Source organism: Armigeres subalbatus, chromosome 3 (genome assembly GCF_024139115.2).
Source record: "Armigeres subalbatus isolate Guangzhou_Male chromosome 3, GZ_Asu_2, whole genome shotgun sequence".
In the NCBI taxonomy this organism is placed as follows: domain Eukaryota; kingdom Metazoa; phylum Arthropoda; class Insecta; order Diptera; family Culicidae; genus Armigeres; species Armigeres subalbatus.
In genome coordinates this window covers 281321448-281340250 of record NC_085141.1, presented here as the reverse complement: position 1 = coordinate 281340250, position 18803 = coordinate 281321448, and the positions used below count along the sequence as shown (strand labels likewise).

The 18803-nt window shown below is 40.2% G+C and overlaps 1 protein-coding gene across 15 annotated transcripts in view; it reads left to right on the top strand.

Moving 5' to 3' along the window:
* LOC134224636 (uncharacterized) overlaps nucleotides 1-18803 on the top strand; it is a 155019-nt gene that overhangs the window by 115231 nt on the left and 20985 nt on the right. For 10 of the 15 annotated variants that reach the window (XM_062704077.1, XM_062704082.1, XM_062704087.1 and 7 more), the window contains one exon: nucleotides 14578-14754. The exons of 1 other annotated variant lie outside the window; for it this stretch is intronic. In XM_062704077.1, coding sequence (XP_062560061.1) covers nucleotides 14578-14754 — 177 coding nt within the window. Of the gene's footprint in view, nucleotides 1-12704; nucleotides 12908-12990; nucleotides 13362-14021; nucleotides 14428-14577; nucleotides 14755-18803 lie in introns of those variants that run through there. 4 more of the 15 variants (XM_062704093.1, XM_062704091.1, XM_062704090.1 and 1 more) reach the window with 2 other exon arrangements.

The window sequence follows — 18803 nt, the reverse complement described above, 5'->3', positions numbered from 1 at the left end:
TGGGCGAGATGCTAGACGCTTAAATACATAAAACCATCCGCTTTAGACTAGATTGCACTAATCTAAAACCCACAAGATTGCCCTAATCCGCAATGTCTATCTATATCCAACCAACACGATTTGCTCCACTTGTTGCTTTTTGCATTTTCAATGGGCATAGTCTGTGATCTCGACCATTCTGAAAGCGAAGATCATCGCCGCTCATTGTAGGCCGGTTATTGATAAATTTAGAGAAGCTGAATTGGTGTGACAGGCAAATTTATTGAGCTACTGAAATCCTTTCATCGCGGCGTGGAGGTGGTGGGTGCATGGTTGTTGCATCGCACTAACCAGGTGAATGAAACCATAATCGTATGAGTTTGTTTGTTTGAGTGGCTGGATGCTACTGCAACAATGTATTCAAATGAGTTTGCATAAATTTTCGGTGACCTGGATGTATCCTGAATGCAACGTATTGTAACAAGGCACGCGTAAATTCAATCACAACTAGCAGCAGTAATAGGCTTGACTGAGGAGATGACGACAGGCAACGTCAAGTTGTGCACATGGCACGGAAAGAAAGGAAAAAGTTTGTAAAATATTAACGATGCCAAGTGCAAACGTTGTATATCTCACCGTTGGCGTTGCTCCGCAGGTTTCCTCGTCATTGTCGCTGTCTCAGAGAAAACAAAATCTCTGACAACTGAAGCGAAAAAACATGACGCTCGATACATTCGACTGCCACTGGCTCTGTTACCGAAACCCGGTAAATTGAATACGATGTGAGGATATAGACGTTCGAACACGTATCTCAATTCAAACGGTCTATTTATTTTAAGAATTTTGAGTTTAAAGCTTGAAGTGCACCTCCATCAGCTCCGAGAAAGATAGCAGCAGGGGTATGGTAAAAACGCCGACTCAAAACAGAACGACGTTTCTTTTTTTGCTGTTTGTATGTTTACAGAGGAGCGATGATTTTTGGGTACATCCAGAAGAACCTGCAAGACATGCGTTGTTTGACTCACTCCAGTGACACATTTTCACGTAGACATGTGGGATGCGTTATGTGAATCATAGCGTATTATTGTATTTTTCAATGGCTTTCTATTTTTATTTGATAAACATGAGCATCTATACGTGGGAAAACAGACTGTAGAAGTTGTTGTCGAAAACACCAGTGGTTATGATATTAAGTAAACGTGCTTGGATCGGACATGAAAAATAGGTATGGACGATACTGTTACGAATTGTTGAACTTATTTACTTGCATAGATTTGAATTATTTCTGATTTATCCTGAAAACAGACTTTATGTAACTCATTCATTCATTCATTTATTTAGTTTACATCTAAACAGATAACACTGAATCAACAATTTGACGCCACAATACACGGTTCGAGGCCGCATCTCTCCATCCTCGATTACCCACCTCACTTGCTGCGCTCCACGCTGTCTCATACCTGCTGGTTCGGAAGCGAACACCATCTTTGCAGGGTTGCTGTCCGGCATTCTTGCAACATGCCCTGCCCATCGTACCCTTCCGGCTTTAGCTACCTTCTGGATACTGGGTACGTCGTAAAGCTGGACGAGCTCGTGGTTTATTCTTCGCCGCCACACACCGTCTTCTTGCACACCGCCAAAGATGATCCTAAGCACCCGTCTCTCGAATACTCCGAGTGCTTGCAGGTCCTCCTCGAGCATTGTCCATGTTTCATGTCCGTAGAGGACAACCGGTCTTATTATCGTCTTGTACATGACACATTTGGTGCGGTGGCGAATCTTTTTTGATTGCAATTTCTTCTGGAGCCCGTAGTAGGCCCGACTTCCACAGATAATGCGCCTTCGTATTTCACGACTAACATTGTTATCAGTCGTTAGCAAGGATCCAAGGTAGACGAATTCCTCGACCACCTCGAAGGTATCCCCGTCTATCGTAACACTGCCTCCCAGGCGGGCCCTGACGCGCTAGTTTCCGCCCACCTGCATGTACTTTGTCCTTGACGCATTCACCACTAGTCCAACTTTTGTTGCTTCACGTTTCAGGCGGGCGTACAGTTCTGCCACCCTTGCAAATGGTCGGCCGACAATGTCCATGTCATCCACGAAACAAATAAATTGACTGGATTTGTTGAAAATCGTACCCCGGCTGTTACACTCGGCTCTCCGCATGACACCTTCTAGCACGAAAGTCCATCACCTTGTCTTAGTCCCCGGCGCGATTCGATCGAACTGGAGTGTTCGCCCGAAATCTTCACACAGTTTTGCACACCATTCACCGTGCTTTGATCAGTCTGGTAAGCTTCCCAGGGAAGCTGTTCTCGTCCATAATTTTCCATAGCTCTACGCGGTCTATACTGTCGTATGCCGCCTTGAAATCAACGAACGGATGATGCGTTGGGACCTGATATTCACGGCATTTTTGAAGGACTTGCCGTACAGTAAAGATCTGGTCCGTTGTCGAGTGGCCGTCAACGAAGCCGGCTTGATAACTTCCCACGAACTCATTCACTAATGATGACAGACGTCGGAAGATGATCTGGGATATCACTTTGTAAGCGGCATTAAGAATGGTGATCGCTCGGAAGTTCTCACACTCCAGCTTGTCGCCATTCTTGTAGATGGGGCATATAACCCCTTCCTTCCACTCCTCCGTTAGCTGTTCAGTTTCCCAGATTCTGACTATCAGTTTGTGCGGACAAGTGAGTAGCTTTTCCGGGCCCATATTGATGAGCTCAGCTCCGATACCATCCTTACCATCTGCTTTATTGGTCTTTTGCTGTTGGATGGCATCCTTAACTTCCCTCAAGGTGGGGGCTGGTTGGCTTCCATTGCCCGTTGGACTGACGTAGTCTCCTCCGCTGCCTTGACTTTCACTGCCTGTACTCTCAGTGCCATTCAAATGTTCCTCGTAGTGCTGCTTCCACCTTTCGATCACCACACGTTCGTCCGTCAAGATGCTCCCATCCTTATCTCGGCACATTTCGGCTCGCGGCACGAAGTCGCGGCAAGAAGTTTGCGAGATGCGTTGAGCTTCTGATAGAACTTGCGTGTTTCTTGAGAACGGCACAGCTGTTCCATCTTCTCGCACTCCGCTTCTTCCAGGCGGCGTTTCTTCTCCTGAAAAAGGCGGGTCTGCTGTCTCCGCTTCCGTCTATAACGTTCCACGTTCTACCGGGTACCTTGCTGCAGCGCGACCGCCCGCGCTGCGTCCTTCTGCGCGTATTCAGTGGCGACATCAGGTTGCTTCAGTCGCTCTAGGTCGTACCGCGGCGGTCGTCGGTACCGAACATTGTTGATGCCGGATAGTTTTGGGCGCAGTTTAACCATCACTAGATAGTGGTCAGAGTTGATGTTAGCGCACGATATGTTCTGAAGTCGATAATGTCGGAGAAGTGCTGTCCATCAATCAGAACGATGTCGATTTGTGATTCTGTCTGCAGTGGTAATCTCGCAGTGGTCTTCGCCGATGGTTCCGGTTCGTACTATCTTGTTGATTGTTCGTTGCGTATGTTTTTCAAAAGCTGGCTTGCAGGGCCTGACACCAAACCCCCTAAATTTCCGGAGGACCATTCCTCCTTATTCCCGGTGGACCATGGTGCACAGTTTCATTTAGAGCCCCTAGTTGGTACTCGGACGATGATCAGCCACCCCTAACATGGAGAACAGGCGCTGTTGTGAACCGTTCCTGAGTAAGATTTGCACCTCCGGAGAGGAGCAAACCTCCCTTCTCTGTCAGCATACGACCATAGTTCTCACCAGGATTGGTTACCCGATCTTCCCTAAGGTTGCTCGTATCCCGGCCAGCACAATGGGGAGGTAGGGATAGGAGTTGCTGGGTAAGAGGCTAAGTGCCATGAGATGGGGTCTATTTTATTCCTTCAGGTACGCGAAGTACCAATGGTACGCGTTACCCAGCATTTGCCGGGCCTTATGTAACTAACCGCATCTGATATACAGATGTTTTTGCATTTCTTGTATACTAACTATACTGTAAAGGCTATGCGATCGCTTCAAAAACAAACTTTTTTAGAAGGCTCGGAGAGTGTTATATACCAATCGACTCAGCTCGACGAATTGAGGTGATGTCTGTTTGTGTGTATGTATATATATGTGTGTGTGTATGTGTACAAAATTTTGTAGACACACTTTTTGGAACTTAGCATTGACCGAATCATTCGCAGTGAGTTCCATTCAACTGAGAATCCTGTCCCATTGTTTGCTATTGAAAATTGGCCAAACTGGACAATGGGACCAAATATTATGGCCAAAATACTATTTTCTATGCGCAAAACACGCTAAAAAACGCTCACTCATATTTTCTAAATTTTTTTGTGCGAGAAAGGCATCAACACCGGTAGGTGGATTAATCTGGGCTTTCTTTTGCACTATCTATTTTTCTCCGGTCTTCATTCTTATTTTTCTATGTTTCTTCTTCGCATTTTTTTCCTCTTTCTATTTGCCTTCTTTTTTCATTCTATTGTTTCTTTCATTTCTTATTTCTTTTTTTTCATCTTTCCGTTTTCTACATTTTATCTCTTCTTTCTATATTTTTTTCTTTCCTTTCCTTTTTTCTTGTTTTGTCATCCTTTTCCTTTTCGTTCATTTATTCCCATATTTATTCTTTTTTTTTTTATTTCATCCGTCATTTTTTCTTCGTTCTTTTTTTTACTTTATGTTCCATTTTTTCTACTACTTTGGTCTATTATTTTTTGTTGCTTTTTTAACTAATTTTATTTGCTAATTATCTAATACATGCATTCGTCTCTTAGACTAGGTGTTCCGTGTTTTCTTAACACTATCATCCTTATTTGGTGTGTTACATTCTTAGTTACTATTAATACATTTCAATTACCTCTGGTTGAATTGAACCATGTAGGAATTACAATGTTTTCAACTTAAACTAAACTTTATTTATTTATTATCAGTCTAAGGCCGGAGTGGCATGTGCTGCACATAAAAGTCTTCTCCATTCAGCTCGGTCCATGGCTGCACTTCGCCAACCACGCAGTCTGCGGAGGGTCCGCAAATCGTCCTCCACCTGATCGATCCACCTTGCCCGCTGTGCACCTCGCCTTCTTTTTCCCGTCGGATCGTTGTCGAAAACCATTTTCACCGGATTACTGTCCGACATTCTGGCTACATGCCCGGCCCACCGCAGTCTTCCGATTTTCGTGGTGTGAACGATGGATGGTTCTCCCAACAGCTGATGCAACTCGTGGTTCATTCACCTCCTCCACGTACCGTCCGCCATCTGCACCCCACCATAGATGGTACGCAACACTTTCCTTTCAAGAACTCCCAGTGCGCGTTGGTCCTCCACGAGCATCGTCCAGGTCTCGTGTCCGTAGAGAACTACCGGTCTTATAAGCGTTTTGTAGATAGTCAGTTTGGTACGGCGGCGAACTCTATTCGATCGGAGCGTCTTACGGAGGCCAAAGTACGTACGATTTCCAGCCACTATGCGCCTCCGAATTTCTCTGCTGGTTTCGTTATCGGCGGTCACCAGTGAGCCCAAGTACACGAACTCTTCAACTAAACTAAACTGAACCTAATTCATACTAAGGGTACAAGGAGCTAATCGTTGCAATAGAAGATTGCAACGATTTTTGTCTAAAATTGGAAATTATTTTGTTGGACATTTGTTGCAATGTCTCAATATTAGAAATTCTATGAAGTTCATTGGTACTATACCACGGAGGCAACTTCAGAATCATTTTCAAAATTTTATTTTGAATCCTCTGAAGTGCCTTCTTTCTGGTATTGCAGCAACTAGTCCATGTTGGCACAGCATACAACATGGCAGGTCTAAAAATTTGTTTGTAAATCAAAAGTTTGTTCTTAAGACAAAGTTTTGATTTTCTGTTAATAAGTGGATATAGACACTTAATACATTTGTTACATTTGGCTTGAAGGCCTTCAATGTGATTTTTAAAAGTTAATTTTTGGTCCAGCAGAAGTCCTAAATATTTGATTTCGCTTGACCAATTGATTGGAACCCCATTCATAGTGACAATATGTCTGCTAGAAGGTTTCAAATAAGAAGCTCTTGGCTTATGTGGGAAAATTATAAGCTGAGTTTTGGAAGCATTTGGGGAAATTTTCCATTTTTGCAAGTAAGTTGAGGAAATATCCAAACTTTTTTGCAATCTACTACAAATGACACGAAGGCTTCGCCCTTTGGCTGAAAGGCCCGTGTCATCTGCAAACAAAGATATTTGACACCATGATGGTAAATCAGGTAAGTCAGAAGTAAAAATGATATACAAAATGGGCCCCAGTATGCTGCCTTGGGGGACACCAGCCCTTACAGGTAATCTATCAGATTTAGAATTCTGATAGTTTACCTGCAGTGAGCGACCTGAGAAATAATTTTGGATCAGTTTAATAATGTACAAAGGAAAATTAAAATTCATCAATTTTACAATCAAACCTTCATGCCAAACACTGTCAAATGCTTTCTCTATATCAAGAAGAGCAACTCCAGTCGAATTTCCTTCAGATTTGTTGAGCCGAATTGTTTGTAACTCTTAATAACTGATGAGTGGTTGAATGCCCATGGCGAAAACCAAATTGCTCATCTGCAAAAATAGAATTGTCATTAATATGAACCATCATTCAGTTTGAAATAATCTTTTCAAACAGTTTGCTAATTAAAGAAAGCAAACTGATTGGGCGATAACTAGAAGCCTCAGCTGGATTTTTGTCCGGTTCAAAATTGGAACAACTTTGGCGTTTTTCTATTTATCTGGGAAGTAAGCCAATTGAAAACATTTGGTACATAAATTTACCAAAAAGGATAAAGAGCTCTCAGGAAGTTTTTTGATAAGTATGTAGAAAATACCATTATCACCCGGGGTTTTCATATTTTTAAATTTTCTAGTAATAGATCTCACTTCATCCAAATTAGTTCCCAACGAAGGGTCAAAAACATTCTCTTGATTGAGAATGTCTTCGAAGCTTCGTATTACATGATCCTCAATTGGACTAGTGAGACCTAGACTATAATTACGGGCACTTTCGTGCTGAGCAAGTTTTTGAGCCTTTTCGCCATTTGTCAATAAAATTTTATTTCCCTTTTTAAGTGCTGGAATTGGCATTGGTATTGCCTTCGCCTCACATTTTTAAAACGGATCAGTAGCTGAAGGTCGTCGTCAATAATAATGGAGTTGAATTTATTTCACATTTAGGAATTGCAATGCCTCTGGCTTCGACAATTATTTTTTTCAAAGATGCGAGAGCATTATTAATATCACTTTTGGGGAATGTCAACATGAAAATTCCTATCGATATACGTTTTATTCAAATCCCAATCAGCTCTATGATAATTAAAAGTAGAGCTGATTGGATTGTTAATGGCTTCTTGTGAGATTTCAAATGCCACAGTAAGGTGATCAGAGTCAAGGTCAGCATGGCCACACAGCTGACTAGAATCCGTTAAAACTAAATCAATTGTAGAAGAATTTCGACTGGAAGAAAAACAAGTTGGTCCATTGGGATATTGAATAGTATAATATCCCGCAGAACAATCTTCAAATATAATTTTACCATTGGAATTGCTTTGAGCATTATTCAATGAACGGTGTTTGGCATTGAAGTCACCAATTATGAAAAATTTGGATTTGTTGCTAGTTCGAACTTGAAGATCAGCTCTTAACAAATTCCTTTGCTGCTCAGTGCATTGGAAAGGCAAATAGGCAGCAACAAATGAGAATTGTCCAGAATTTGTTTCAACAAAAACTCCCAAGGTTTCAAAAACTTTGGTTTCAAACGAAGAATATAATTTGGTTGGGGTTCAGCCAAACCGCACCAAGCGGCTTTTCGACTGACTTGTGATATTTTGTTCGTAAAAAGACAAAATTTGTTCGTGGTGGGTATGAATTGCTCGAAGGGGCTGTTACCCTCCAATACCTTTTCCGAACTAAATCTATCACATGTTGTACATATGCATTAGGGTGGTTCAAAAAATCGATTTTGCTCCACAGTGCTCATCTGATTCTTTACCATGTTCTGAATGTCCTCTGAAAATTTGAGCTCATTTGGATTAAAACTGATTTAGCACAAGCCGTTTCAAGTTTGCATGCAAATTAGTATGGAGGAATTTATTTTTTCATTATACTGTTAATGACGTTTCCCCATCAAGCACAGGTTAAAAGAAAACCTACATAGCTAAAAGGGATACTCAACATCTTTCACCCAACGAAAACCGCATGTTTATTAATCGTCCCTATAATTAGTAATCGATTTTAAGACAGGTTGCGAATCTTTAGTCATGATCGTTAAACTTCTTTGAGGGCATCACTGAAATGTGCAGTGCAACATAGTAGCCTGAATTTGTGTGTGCTATCTTTCGCGCCACGAGCAGCAATGTTGCCTGTTGATTAGTTATGCAATTAGCTCCAGAAAACCACGGTATAGATTAAATTCGATTACTAATTATTGGAACGATTAATTGAGCTGCGGTTTTCACTGAGTGAAAGCTGTTGAGTATTCCTTTTAGCTATGTAGGTTTTCTTTTAACATGCGCTCGATGGGGAAGCGTCATTAACAGTATAATGAAAAAATAAATTTCCCCTACTAACTTGCATGCAAGCTTGAAATGGCTTGTGCTGAATTAGTTTTAATCCAAATGAGCTCAAATTTTCAGAGGACACTCAGAACATGGTAAAGAATCAGATGAGCACTGTGGAGCAAAATCGATTTTTTGAACCACCCTAATATGCATAATCGAGCTTCAGACATAGTAGTTCACTTTTGTTTAAGTGAACTAAATAAAATTCTTTAGAAATACCCCTCTGGGAAGCATATGAGCGAGATTTCTTTTTCATCTTAATTATTTGAACTGGTTAAAAACCAAGTAATTTAGAAATTTCAATTAATCTTATCATCACTGGGGAGACCTTTCAAGACGACTTTGAACAATCGCTCAGTTTTGTCGTCGTATGAGAAGATTCATGGCGCTTCTCAGTTAAATACTGAAGAAGACGTTTGCGATCGTCAAAGGATCCCGGCAAAACGCGGCAGTCACCCTTCCTGGCAATCTGAAATGAAACTTTAATCCCCTGAAGCTTACTCAAAATCTCATTCCTAAAGCCAGAAAACTCGGCAACATATACCGCAATTGGCGGAATCCTTTGCTTTTTCACATGAATCGAACCATCTCAAAATCGCCATTATCAAATCGAACTGATTGCTCAGTTCGATAGGAGAAGAAATAATGTCAACGATAGCGTTAGAAGGAATATCTGAAGTCTCCAGCTTCCTTCTATTTTTTCCGCGTTTGGGCTGGACGGTCTTGAAACCTTGTTGTTTTTAAAGGGAGTGGAGAATTCAGAGATTCCCCCTTCCTCTTGTTTTTGTTAATACTCATGGCTGAGCGTGATGACGTGACCTTCTAAGAGGTTTTTTCCAGAACGGATTACCTGCAGGATTACCACCGCTTGTCTGAATTTTACTTCCGCAAACGGGTCCAACGTAAAACGAAGGCACGGGTCCTTGCAAAGATCGTAACGAGATCAGTGGGTACAAATAGCGCTGAGAAGCACCGTTGGAATAAAAATATCTTCGGGTAGTATTAAAAACTTCCTTCCGCAAAGAGAAAAAAGAACCGCACAGCACGAAAGCACGATGCGGTCTGATTTCCATTTCATTGTAAGCCGTTTAACTTCACGTAGAAGTAATACACTCAAATCATTAATTAGTGCTTTTTTTGCGCCTAAAACGGGGGAGCGTAAGATCTGCACGCGTAACTAGTGATCTTTCGGCCTTCGCCTTCATTGCATATGTTCATGGTCATCTAAAAAAACCCTGGAAAAGGCCTTAAGATTTACACGCGTAACCAGAGTTTATTTTTAGATTGTTTCAAAAGTGGTACATTCCCTTTGTTGTACACACGGAGAAAAAATGCGGTGGAATCAACCTGATTCTGCTTCAAATCAACAATATTTATGCATTGATTTATGAATAACAATATTTATTGTTGATACAACCACAAATAGGATTGAATCAACCATACACGATAGTTGATTCAACTCTCTTATATATTGAATTCAAACATGCTTTCCAGCTGTCACTGTCAAATAATGCTTCAGAAAACAACAATATTCATGGTTGTTTTTACATTCGAAAATGCTGCGAAACTACTTTATCGGCAATATGATGACAACAACAAAAGAGGAAAAAGTGACAGAAGCAGAATCGAACTAGTTACATGGGGAATGAGAGTCATCCACCTTACCTCTGCACCGTGCTTACTTCATGTAGACAGGATGATTTATATTGATCAGTTTATACAGTTTTTCCAAATTATGGAATGGTTGTCAAAAGAACAATATCATTATTGTTTCAATCATACAATGCAAGATTGAAACAACAATAATGTTCAATTGAATCAAGCAGTGAACAAGTGTTGAACCAACAACATTGAAGATTGAAACAAAAAAAATCCAACTTGTTTGATGCAACACTCGAAATAGTTGTTTCAAACGTGCAAGATTCTTCTGAGTGCATAGAAACCTTGGAAAAGGCTTTATGATCTACACGCGTAACCAGAGTTTTTTTTATTTTGTTTCAAAAGTGGCACATGTCCTTTGTGGTACATAGAATAGAGCTAGGATAGGATGTGACAATTCAATTGGGACTGCCTTGTTGTTTTTTAGTCGGTTGCTCTGACGAGGTGGTCGGCAGTGCAGCCAGTTTAATTTGGTACAAAATCTTCCAAATATCATGAATAAAAACTAGATGTTTTTCCTTCCGTTCCATCCATTATTTATGTAAAAGAAGCGAAAGCCAACAGAGAGAAGTTTTCGCTAATGAAAATATGACTTTGAGTCCGAAAATGACATTTTGACATATTTGCGAAACAAATAAATTTGAAATAAATGTCCGATTTTGTCACGTTTTATACTTTATCACCACAAAAATCAACAAAGGGGGTGGTAAAATCGGGATATTACTGTACCATGAAGGTGTCACACAAAGTGTGTAATGTTCAATAAACGCCTTCATTACGGAGCCCACAACAACGAAAATAACTACTTAAAATACAAACATATAACAAGGAGGTGTCTCACAACTTGTTTATTTTCAAATAACTGTCTCCATTTAGGAGGTTGATCCACCGATATTGACTCTATGGAGTTTCAGACAACAACAAGAACTACTTGGAAAACAAACATATACCATGAAGGCGTCACGCAACTTGTTTATTCTTCAATAACTGCATCCGCTACGGAGGTTGATCCATATACCTTTACTTTATGGAGGTCGTAGACTACCTGGAGCCCACGACAACAAAAATAACTAATTTGAACACAAACATATACCAGGAAGGAGTCACACAACTTGTTTATTCTGCAATAATTGCCTCCATTACGGAGGTTGATCCACAGACCTTGGCTGTATGGAGTTCGTAGACGACCTATGTTTTGCACGCAATTGCGCATAATTTCTAATGTTATTGCTGTTTGGAGCCAATACAGAGTACCATTTTGACTCAAATCCCGAACATGACTCATATTCCGAACACCCGCTTTTAAATGACCATTTAGATTTTATTCTCGTATTTTTTTCATACACCCAATCAGCGACTGTTAGTTTTTCTAACAATTCTGTATAAGAATCTACTAAAACCTGTATAAGAACTGGGCATATGCGACATTGTTAGATTCTTGTAATCCCATAAACAAATATTGTAGCAAAGCTTGCAAAATTGTTAGGTCTCATACAATATTTGTATAAGAATCTAGCATTTTCACATATGCCCAGTTCTTATGCAGGTTTTGGTAGGTTCTTGTACAAAAATTGTTAGAAAATCTAACAACCACCGGTTGGGTGTAGGATCATAAGTACATTTACATTCTCCATTCTCTGTACGAAAAAAATATTAAAAATTTTTGTTTTAGGGTGCTAAAACTTCTGTGTTCGGATTCGGAATATGAGTCATGGTCGGAATTTGATTCAAAACGGTACTTCCAAATTTAGTTATTTGATTTTTGACATTTTAGGCATACAAAATGAATATTTGTAAAAAAAATCAATGACTCAATTTCGAGTTGTGTTTCCATCGAAGTAGGTGCTTATCTATCAGGCGCTTGCGTTGAACAAGTAGAGCCTGAAAAATAAGGGTCTTTATTGGACCACCTCGATATTTTTCGCAAAATCAAGCGTCGTTGAACAATACACCATGTAATATCTTACCTAAGGAGTATGCCATGTAGCCAAAGCCATGAACAATAAGGATACCTTACCGTTTAATTTCACAATTCACGTAAAACAACGTTTTGCTGCTATCTCAAGTATGAAAATCAAATCTAATGTCAAAACACAATATGGATTAAAACACAAAATTATATGACAAGGAATATAGTTGCTTGTGTCCAAATTATTAGTGCTGCAGTAACGTTCAACTGACAATATAGATTCGCTGACACCTTTTTTGTGAGGAAGAGCGGGGGGTCGCAAATAAATAGATAAATAAATTAGAAATGAAATAAAAAATACAATTAAATGAAGAAAAATAGGAAATAAAATGACAAATGGAATAACAGATTAAAAGTCTTATGCACCACACCAAGCCAATGCAATGGGGCTGAAAGCCGGCAAGTTTGGCACCAAATGCAACCGCAACAAATTTGTGCGCAACCTTCGAATAAATAAATCCATGACACCTTCCATCAGAAATTCTCACTTGGCAAAAGATTTCAAATTGTCAACCTTCTCCCTTTCCCCCGATATTTTTTTCCCATTAGATACAGATTTGGAGACAGGTCGATTGGGAAAAACGGAGCACTAGCATAGCGCAGGGCTACTCGGCTGCGGAGGCGGAGTTTGAAGCAGGCCCGGCAGCTCCGGAAGATGGAGGGCAGCAAACCACTGATCGAGAGCAAGCACTGCCTCTCGTTAAAATGTGTTCTATTTCTATTTTATGGAGGTGAGTACAGAGTTGCAGTCGAATGTTTCAATTTTAAAAATAATTCATAAATTGCGTCACTCAACGTCTTCATCTGATTGCAGGTTTGGGATGCATCTATCCCTTCCTCCAGTCCAACATGGCCCACAAGGGCTTTGACTTCAACGAGATCTACTCGATATCGGCCATCATTCCGATAGCGGCCCTTTTCGGTCCGCTGGTGTTCGCCGTACTGGTGGACAAATGGGCCACGTCCAGCGCGTTTGCCTATGGTAAGCGGGTTCGCATCCTGACCGCGGTCAGTTTGATCGCATCGATCATACTCTACGTGCTGCTGATGTTCGGCGTTAGCCGGAATCCCCCTCCCGGCTTGTGCGAGCCTCAGGTGAGCTTCATGTGCAACAAGAAGGGAGCCTATCTGATGCAGGAGAAATGCTCGGCTGAAGGAGTGTGCCACGACTGGGACTATAATAAGGTGAGTGGTGTGTTTCATCGGCACTAGGGCACCGAAATCCATACCTACATAATCGATATGGTTAAATTTTAAATGTAATTAATTGCACCTAATCATATACAAATTGTGGAGTGCTTTTTGACCATTGAAATAAAAAGTAGGAGTATGACCGTATCTATAACATTACTGCTTGATGAGGTAGGACATCCGACTAACGTACTGAGAGATGTGGGTTCGATTCCCATTATTGGTAGGAAGATTTTTTTTTTCGTCTTTATTAGCGAGACTTTTAGCCCTGGGCTGGCTCGTCTCGAGAAAGAATATTATTTTTCTCATTTTCATAACTATTCTTCTCCTTAACACATGTTTCTAGTCTTAGACTTTTATACTTTAGAAAATTTCTAGATGAAAATTGATAAACTTAAAACTGGTGCAGTGAACTCTATGACCTTTTATTAGTGTCATGTTTTCTTTGGATTTATGAATAGAAACAGTAGGGAATGTTTGGTAGAATGTAAAACACAAATAGAGCATAGATTAAGAAAAAAGTTGAGTATGAGATGGAACTCAGTTGTGCTTTCAGGGTAGATGCTGCACCAAGAATTTAGTAGCACAGATTTTATAATATATATAGACCAATAATATGCATGGCTTACCCACAATTTCCCGTTCTCATTCCAGGCTGGTATACTAAATCTCGAGAACTGTGCCTACAAGTGCCAACAGGATGTCCAGTTCGAAAGCACTTGCTACGACCGTTTGGAGCTAGAGAGTCGTACGGCTGCAATTCAAGATCAAGAATCGGACAACGACGACATTGGCGACGTCGTGGAAGAATCGGAAACTATTCGCACGGATGAAGGAAGCGGCGATACTGGCAAACCACACAGCAATGATCTTGATGGCGATGGTATTCCGAACGATCAGGACCCGGATGACGATAACGATGGCATCCCAGACACACAGGATAACGACGATGACAATGATGGAATACCGGATGCGGAAGACATGGACGACGATAACGATGGTATTCCGGACAGCAAGGATCCAGACTCGAAGATAACGGCAAACGATTTGGATGGAGACGGTAAGTCGAATAGTAGCGGTAGGATTATTGTGAATATGTGTAAAAAAATGTGCTTTATGGGCTTTAAAATCGGCTATTAATAGTGCATGATTGGGGTGGCGAATGACACGTTGTAGAACTAGGCAGCAATTGGTTGAGCTTATTTTCCAGGAATTCCCAATGATCAAGATGACGACGATGATAATGATGGCATTCCGGATAGTGAAGATAGTGATGATGATAATGATGGAATCATCGACGCCGAAGATGATGACGATGACAACGATGGTATTCCGGATAGTGAAGACACCGATGGAAAACGTCGCAGCAATGATTTTGATGGCGACGGTACGTAATCTTGACGCTGTCTTGAGTTTGGTTTTGTTTCTACGTTTCCTCGTCATCCTCAGTTAGTGTGCTAAGAAAATGGTCGATTATCCACAATTGATCGTTGTCAAGTTTCTGTGGTCATGATCAATTTCAGCGAACTTCTTCGACTATTTAAAATTATTACTCTTGATATTTCAACGAAGAACTAGTGAATAATGACAACGTAATGAGCTTAGCTTAGTTTAGTCTGACTGTACATATCAATAGTTGCTACCCCGTGATTGATCAGAACTGGTGCAAATGGAGAGGAGACGTTTGGCCGAAACCCATTTGGCCGAATGCCACTTGGCCGAACAAACCATTAGGCCGAAACCCATCTGGCCGAAAAGGACATTTGGCCGAATAGGACTTTTGGCCGAATAGGACATTTGACCGAATAGGACATTTGACCGAATACCACATTTGACCGAATAGGACATTTGACCGAACATGTAATTTGAAAAGTGAAAATGTGAAAAGCGTGAAGTGAGTAGTGAGACGTCTCACTTCTCATTTCGCACTTCTCACATTTTACAGTGAGAAATGAGACGTCTCAATTCGCACTACTCACATTTTACAGTGAGAAGTGTGAGATAATGAGTGAGAAGTGAGACGTCTCACTTCTCACTCCTCATTTCTCACTACTCACTGTAAATAGTGAGTAGTACAAAGTGGGTAGTGAGACGTATCACTACTCACTTCACTACTCACTTCTCAGTCTCCTAAGTGAGGAGCACTACTCACCTTTCAGTTAGAAGTGAGACGACACACTTTTCACACCTCATTTCTCACTTTTCAAATGACTTATTCGGCCAAATGTCCTGCTCGGCCAAATGACATGTTCGGTCAAATTACCTATTAAGCCAAATGATCTGTTCGGCCAAATATCCTATTCGGCCAAATGACCTATTTGGGCAAATGCCCTATGCGGCCAAATGTCCTATTCGGCCAAATGACCTATTCAGTCAAATGACCTAGTCGGCCAAATGACCCGTTCGGTCAAATGGTGTAATCGGCCAAACCACTTTCGGCCTACTGGCCTTCGGCCAAATGGCATTCGTCCGAACGGTATTAGGCCAAACGGTTCTTCCCAGGTGCAAATTGCACTTCGATCCAAGTGAATGGTGGTTGGGATTTACTATCTATTCTCGAAGTGCACATTTCAGCAGCTCGCAGCGACGCCGGCCAAGTCCTTACAGTGTATGGTCATTGTTGCTACTAGAGACCGAGAATACCTCTGTATTTCCACAATTATTACGGGAAGGAAGTTGTGTTAGTTGGGAGGGTTTATCAGTGACATAGATCGGGAATCACCATGGGAAGTCATGTGACCTATACAACTTCTATACAACTGTATTAGCAATTCCTTTTCTTGTTCAATTGTTCATCCTTCGCGAGAATACACAATCAATCGCTCAAAGTGAGCGATTGTTCATTTGAATTTTAGATTAAACGCCCGCGTCATCATTTCCTTAACGTAAGGAAAGTAGAAAATAAGCGGGATTTAAATTGAAAATAAGAAGATATTCACGGCAGTGAAACCACATTGATAGTAAAAGGAAGGCTAATGTCAATCAGCAACCCTTATTTTATCTCAATTAGAGGTTAAATAAGAATGCATAGTCAGCCACGTTTATTTTTCATTTCTTTCTTTTGTGTGGGTTATGAGTATGTTTTCATTTAGTTTTTCAACTATTGTTCACTCTTATGGATTCCATTATTGCAATTGAAATGCATTGTCCAAAAAGAATGAGCAACATTTATTACCGCCCAACCTTTTCAAGTCATGGGCCAATTTTTAGCATTTTGAATATTTTCAAAATTATCAGTGTTTTTTTTTCATTTTCTTAAAAAACTAAACACGATTTTATTGCTTTCAAACAACCATTTTTGTTTATTTTGTTTCCGTTGTTTCATTAGGGGTCCCTTATTAACATCGGTGTTGAATAAATGGGAATTTCTATAATCTACCAGCATATTGAACAGATTTGCATGCACTGTTTTCAACATGATGAGAGAAATGTACCAGATTTCAACAAATCCACTGTGCCAAAGTGCTTTATGTTCAAGTCATTGAGATGTTTGGCGATATCTGCTAGAAAAGCCAAGCCACTCGAGCAGTGGTTTCTCTTTATCTTGTAAAAATAGTGTCATTTTCTTTTCGAAAAAAAAAAAAAAAAAAAATCTCTCAAGCATAGTACCGAGACTTAGTCGATGAACACAATAATACAGCAAGTTTCCGTATTCATCATTTAGAATTGGTGGTGGTTGAATTCCCTAACGTTGATAAAGTTGATTGTCCTAATAAAAAGCATCAATACTGTACTACATAATACAGGAATATTGATCGTTTTCGCTTATCGATTCTTTTGGTTAATATGCAATATGGAAGGGAAATATGGACATACCTTTTTGATTGCTTTTCCATGCTTAGAATTGTCACAATGGCCATTTTTATTCCGAATCATTGATTGTAGCTGCTCCATCAATAGTGAGATCACTTAAGTTTTCGAAGGGGAAAAAAATGTTCCTTCACACAGGTCTTATCAGCCCTCAGGTTTTTCCCGTTAGTTGCTCCCTGCATAGGGATCAAAGCTGCCAATTTCTCTGTCATTCGAAGATGACCATCAGTTCCTCTTATGAAGACAGCCACCATTGCCACGTTTTTCACGTCAGTATTTTCATCGTTTGCGAGAGAGTAGAATATTAAGGTGGTTATACAACAAAGCCACAAATCGGCCATCTTGGAAACCACGTGCTTTTTCTAGTGATTTTTCGAGAGCACGAATTGAAAGAACCACAACGCCCATGGGGATGAAACATCCGTAGATCGTTTACTTACTCATGCTAAACAATCGACTTTAATTTCAGCATTGTACGAAAATTATTTCCCTAGATTTGAACTTTTGATGTTACAAGTAGAAAACCTTGTGATGAATTTCAAATTCTTAAGGTGATTATACAATCAAGCCATGTGGTGAATTTCAAATTCACCACAAGGTTTTTTATACAATCAAGCCATGTGGTGAATTTCAAATTCTTAAGGTGATTATACAATCAAGGCATGTGGTGAATTTCAAATTCACCACAAGGTTTTCTACTTGTAACATCAAAAGTTAAAATCTAGGGTAATAATTATCGTACAATGCTGAAATTAAAGTCGATTGTTTAGCATGAGTAAGCAAACGATCTACGGATGTTTCATCCCCATGGGCGTTGTGGTTCTTTCAATTCGTGCTCTCGAAAAATCACTAGAAAAAGCACGTGGTTTCCAAGATGGCCGATTTGTGGCTTTGATGTATAACCACTAGGGTGGTTCAAAAATCGATTTTGCTCCACAGTGCTCATCTGATTCTTTACCATGTTCTGAGTGTTCTCTGAAAATTTGAGCTCATTTGGATTAAAACTGATTTAGCACAAGCCGTTTCAAGTTTGCATGCAAATTAGTATGAAGGAAATTGTTTTTTCATTATACTGTTAATGACGTTTCCTTATCAAGCACAGGTTAAAAGAAAACCTACATAGCTAAAAGGGATACTCAACAGCTTTCACCCAACGAAAACCGCATGTTTATTAATCGTCCCAATAATTAGTAATCGATTTTAAGACAGGTTGCGAATCTTTAGTCATGATCGTTAAACTTCTTTGAGGGCATCACTGAAATGTGCAGTGCAACATAGTAGCCTGAATTTGTGTGTGCTATCTTTCGCGCCACGAGCAGCAATGTTGCCTGTTGATGAGTTATGCAATTAGCTCCAGAAAACCACGGTATAGTTTAAATTCGATTACTAATTATTGGAACGATTAATTGAGCTGCGGTTTTCACTGAGTGAAAGCTGTTGAGTATTCCTTTTAGCTATGTAGGTTTTCTTTTAACATGCGCTTGATGGGGAAGCGTCATTAACAGTATAATGAAAAAATAAATTTCCCCATACTAATTTGCATGCAAACTTGAAACGGCTTGTGCTGAATCAGTTTTAATCCAAATGAGCTCAAATTTTCAGAGGACACTCAGAACATGGTAAAGA